This window comes from Ailuropoda melanoleuca, unplaced genomic scaffold (assembly GCF_002007445.2).
Source record: "Ailuropoda melanoleuca isolate Jingjing unplaced genomic scaffold, ASM200744v2 unplaced-scaffold2460, whole genome shotgun sequence".
Taxonomy (NCBI): domain Eukaryota; kingdom Metazoa; phylum Chordata; class Mammalia; order Carnivora; family Ursidae; genus Ailuropoda; species Ailuropoda melanoleuca.
The window spans coordinates 67-5,027 of NW_023194504.1; the positions used below are offsets into that span (position 1 = coordinate 67).

A 4,961-nucleotide genomic window follows, 5' to 3' on the forward strand; every position below is an offset into this window, starting at 1 on the left:
CTAACGTAATATAATAATAATAAAAAAAAAGAATGGTAATTAGAAGAGACACATGTTAATTCTCTGCAGTTAGATTATCATAATTTTTTAAAATTTCACTTTTCTCTTTTTCTGTAAATTATCTTATAATTAGAAAGTGTACTGTATGGTGACTAACATAATATAATAAAAATATTATTATAATAAAAAAATCTAACTCCTCTCCCCATCCTAAAAAAAAAAAAGTAGGAAAAAATTATTTACAAAGGAAAAGGTTAGTCACGTGAGAGCAGGAATCCTCTGCAGAAGGCCCAGTCCCACAGAGAACAGGCTGTGTAAGGGCAGGCTAAGGGGAGGAAACAGGCCTCCTTGTTTGGTCAGTGGAAGCAGGGAGGAGCCCAGGATAACCACCCAGCTCTCCAGGGAAGTCTGTGCCAGACTGACCGCTCTCCACTCTGCTCAGAGTCATGTCAGCCCAGGCTCTGCTGCTCGTCCTGTTCCTCTGTGTGCTGCTGCCGCAGGCCCAGGGAGGGCACCGTAACCTGAAGATGATGCAGAGTAGGTGATGGACTAGGGGACGGGGAGACAGGGAAGGGGAGGGGACCAGGAGGGGCTGTGTGCCTTCTGAGGAGGACCTGGGAATTGGAACCTTTCAGCACATCCTGCCCAGACCACAGCACTATGAAGACTCCGGGTCCTCCCAAACCGTGGCCCTCTGGCCCTTTTACTCAGCCCTGAGAACAGTGATGGGGGTGGAGGGAGAGCCTACGTCTTTTGATTCTCTGTTCCAAATACCCAGACACAAACAGTACATACAGTAGTGAAAGATACATATTGGGCTGAGAATCACATGGGGAAACCAAACAACTATTCTTAGATTTCTGCACGCATGTGACACGTCACATCCAGAAATGTTGGTGGAAGTAGATGTAGAATGAAAGGACCTTGGGAAAGCAGATTTGGGGGTGTACAGGGTCAAGTCAAAGTTATCATCGGAGGAACCAGGATGGTGGCAGTGGAAGGGAAATAGTGCAAGTGGTATTTTCTGGGAAGAGGCAAGGGCCCTGGAGAAAGTGACAGGGACAGGAGAGAGGGGGCAGGGCGGGAAGTCCTCTTCCTCTCTGGACCCTGCAAATTCTGGAGCATGGGGAGAGTCTGCAGGGTGTCTCAGTCTCTGCTGAGTTCTCAGAGTGTAGACTCTATGGGGTGCATCAGCAAGGCCATGATCAACGTGGAAGACAGGGTCCTGGTTGCAGAGTTTACAGAGGGCCCTGGAAGGCCAGGTATTGAGATTTGTTGGGGGGAAAATTAGGGGATATAGGATTTAAGATACTACCCGTCACCAGGATTGGGTAAAGGGCAGAAAGTGTGTTCCCTGAAAAGTCCAAGAGTGTCATGTGTCGATCTTGGTTCTGTTGTCTTCGGGAGAGGCTTTAAGCAGGAGAGGAGTACTCTCAAGGGATCTGGTTGCACTGACCCTGTTCTTGCTCTGTTTCAGAAATAGAGCTGATCAAGGAAATCAAGGTTTGTGAAAAGCATACCAGCATATATATGTGCAGACGCCCCTGTGAATATCATCAAGATTGTCAAGCAAATAACATATGCTGTTCAACCTTCTGCGGGAATATTTGCATGAGCCTGCAGTGAGTGGGTGAGCGGGCTGGGCTGCTCCCCCAAACCTCTATTCACACCAAGGCATGAGGACCTCAGAACCCAGGCAAGAGGATAACAACAGGAATGCACCCTTCCACCAGTCTGAACCGTTTGTTCCTGTCAAATAAACCAGAACAAATGTCCACAGATCTGCGTATTTTACTCCCAGTGTTTGTGATCACTGAGGACCCAGTGCAGAGTGCTCCCTTCTCTAGATCCAGGTGTCTGATCTCTGTCCCCTTGTCATTCTTCTCTATTCTCTCTCCCATTGGCCCTGCACCCCTGCCAGGTCCCCGAGGCCCAGCCTCATTGTTGATCTGCTCACCGAACCAGTACTCCCAGGGCAGAAACTGAACTTGTGTGGTATCTTCCAATGCTAACCAGAACATTCCTTAGCCTGGGTCAGAAGGGTCAAGTTAAACATAAGGCAGGTGGAGGCTAGACTCTGGTCACAGAGTAGGAGACCCCCAGGGAGGCCTCTTCTTAAATTTGACCCACCCCCATCCCATTCTTCCCATTCCCTTGTGAGTTTCAGATTACTGTCCTTTTACAATGAAGAAAACCAATCAGAGGGAAGTGAAGTGACATTCTCAAGGCAAAAGAGAGTGAGAGGTCATGATGCGGCTGAAGGAGGATGTTTGTGTGGACCCCCTGTTTGCTCACAGCTCCTCCGCTACGGGGAGACCATGGGCATGGAAGTGAATGCCTACACTAACATTTAGTGTTACACTCTAGTCCAGTGCTTCCTGCTGGGCATCAGTGAAGGATTGCCCAGGGGAGGAAACCTGTCTCTCTTAAGCCAGAGCCTCTGGCCCACCTTAGAAGCATCTCAGGGCTCCTGGTATCAGAGGAGCTTCTCTACTTCTCCTAAAGGGCTTCCTTTGGAGCAGGAAAGTTTAGGGAAGAGATCATGATCAACCAGCAGCACAGCCATCATCAGACACAGGTGGGTGGTAAGGGCATGCTCTGCAGGAGTGCTTCTTCACATAGCCTGACTCTGCAAGCATCTTCCCAGTGCGTGGCCATGCCCCAAACACCCTGGGAGAGACTATTAAGAGAGGCAAGGTTACCTGCCAGAGCCCACATAGGGAGTGACCTCCCATGTCTACGATCAGTGCTCCTTACCATGTGGGTACACCATGCTGCCAACTGACCTAGTCCTTGCCTCTGGCATGAGTCCCTCAACCATAAATTCTACTGGAAGCTTCTGGTCTTTTCCATCATGATAACTGGTGGCCAGGCCTGTGTTCTGCAGGGCTCTCTGGACACTCCACCCTGCCCCAGTGGACTCAGAGTCTACACCTAGAATGCTTCGACTGGGAGGAGTGCTTGCCTGGCCAGCACTCCATGTTCTGTCCTATGGAACAGCTGTGTGCCTCTATGGTAGGTGGAGTGGAAGACTGGGGACCCCTGCAAGGCCTTGACTCTCGTGGAGGCAGAGGAGGGAGTAAACGTGAATTCTGCTATGACCTGGGTGTCCAAAAACCCAAGTTCCAGCATGTGGAGAATTGTTGATCAGGCTAGTCTGTCTGACAAACACATGGCCTCACGGTTGTCATGGCTTCTGCAGTGATTGTTCTCTCCTCATGCTCCAGCCATGCTCCTTCTCTATGTCAGTGCAGATGGCAGGACTCTAGAAGTATCTTGCACATCTCATACACGATGATGATGGTCAACTCCTGCTTCATTTCCATCCTTTGGGTGCCCCCCACGCTCACAAGTTGGTCCATACTGATGCCTTCACCCACGGAGTGTGTCCCACCACCGTCTCCTGGTAGTAGTCTGTGTCATAACAAACCCAGGATGCCTAGTTAAGGAGCTATAGGAAGTTCTGGAATGCAAGGGTTGGGTTTAGGTGCCAAGTGTAAGACCTACCACCAAGAAATGCCCATTGGCCCAAATATAATTAGAATAGGTATAACATGCAGGATTCGAGGAAAGCTCTATCCTGAGGCAGTTGTTTCTAAGCCTAAAATCTACCATTAAAATTACATTCTCTGGGAGTGCATACCCAACAGTGAGTGTAGTGTCTGTGCAGTGTCTTAACTTGGGAAGTGTTCACTCCTTGGAAAGCATTAGTGAGTGGATGTGAGAAGATAGAAGAATCTACATGAGAGGAAACCATGCATCTGAATTCTAAGGATATTCTGAGTCACTGTTGCTGGGTATATGGTGGTCCCTTTTTATGTGAATTCAGGGTTTTTTAATTGATGGAACATTTTCTTGGATTTTAGTTTTTAATATTGGTAACTTGTTTTCTTTTCAAAAACTCCAATATTATTTATTTATTTATATTTTCTTTCTCCTATTTCTTTTTTCTTTTTTTTTTTTTAAAGATTTTATTTATTTATTTGACAGAGATAGAGACAGCCAGAGAGAGAGCGAACACAAGCAGGGGAGTGGGAGAGGAAGAAGCAGGCTCCTAGTGGAGGAGCCTGATGTGGGGCTCGATCCCGTAACGCTGGGATCATGCCTTGAGCCGAAAGCAGACGCTTAACCGCTGTGCCACCCAGGCGCCCCTTTCTCCTATTTCTTTATCAATCTTTATCTCTCTCATTGTTTTTACTTTTGCATTTTATTTGTGATCTCTTATATTTTTTCATTCTTTTTCTCAATACCTCTTACAGTTCATTTGAATTTATTCTGTCTTAAAATTTTTTAACAATCTTAATTTCTGGGACGCCTGGGTAGCGCAGTCGTTAAATGTCTGCCTTCGGCTCAGGGCATGATCCCGCCATTTCGGGATCGAGTCCCACATCGGGCTCCTCCGCTGGGAGCCTGCTTCTTCCTCTCCCACTCCCCTGCTGTGTTCCCTCACTCGCTGGCTGTCTCTCTGTCACATAAATAAATAAAATCTTTTAAAAAAATCTTAATTTCTGAGATGACCTTTAACTTCTTTGGTTTTTGTACATTCTGTCTACCTCTTATTTCATGTTTTCCTGGATTTTTGGCTACATATATGCTGAGTTTCTAAATTTCTGATTCAAGGTATTTTTTTCATCTGTCAAAATCTTTGTTTACAGATATTTATTTAATTAAACTTGCAGGTTTTGTATTACCCTTCTTTTCCTTACAAGATGTTTCTGGTGGGAGAATTTTTTTTCCTGTAGAAATAATTCAGTTCCCATTCATTCTATTTTCTTTAATTCATTCTGTTGTTTTTAGTATTGGTACACAGTGTTCCTCCTAGCTTAGGAGGACATCCTGCTCATATCAAAGAAAATCCAATACTTCGGAATGGGAGAGTATCAAAGGAATGAGTCTGTGACATGGTCAACATGTAGTTCCTGGGCAGAACTTACAGATCTGCCACAACCCAAATCACCATT

General features: G+C 46.3%; 1 protein-coding gene across 1 annotated transcript; it reads left to right on the forward strand.

Annotated features, from left to right (window-relative positions):
- Nucleotides 1–446: 446 nt before the first annotated feature.
- Nucleotides 447–1,626, forward strand: WFDC10A (WAP four-disulfide core domain 10A). The gene is made up of 2 exons (XM_034650507.1): nucleotides 447–537; nucleotides 1,478–1,626. Exons 1-2 carry the CDS (start codon nucleotides 447–449, stop codon nucleotides 1,624–1,626), a joined length of 240 nt encoding a protein of 79 aa, XP_034506398.1.
- Nucleotides 1,627–4,961: the final 3,335 nt, after the last annotated feature.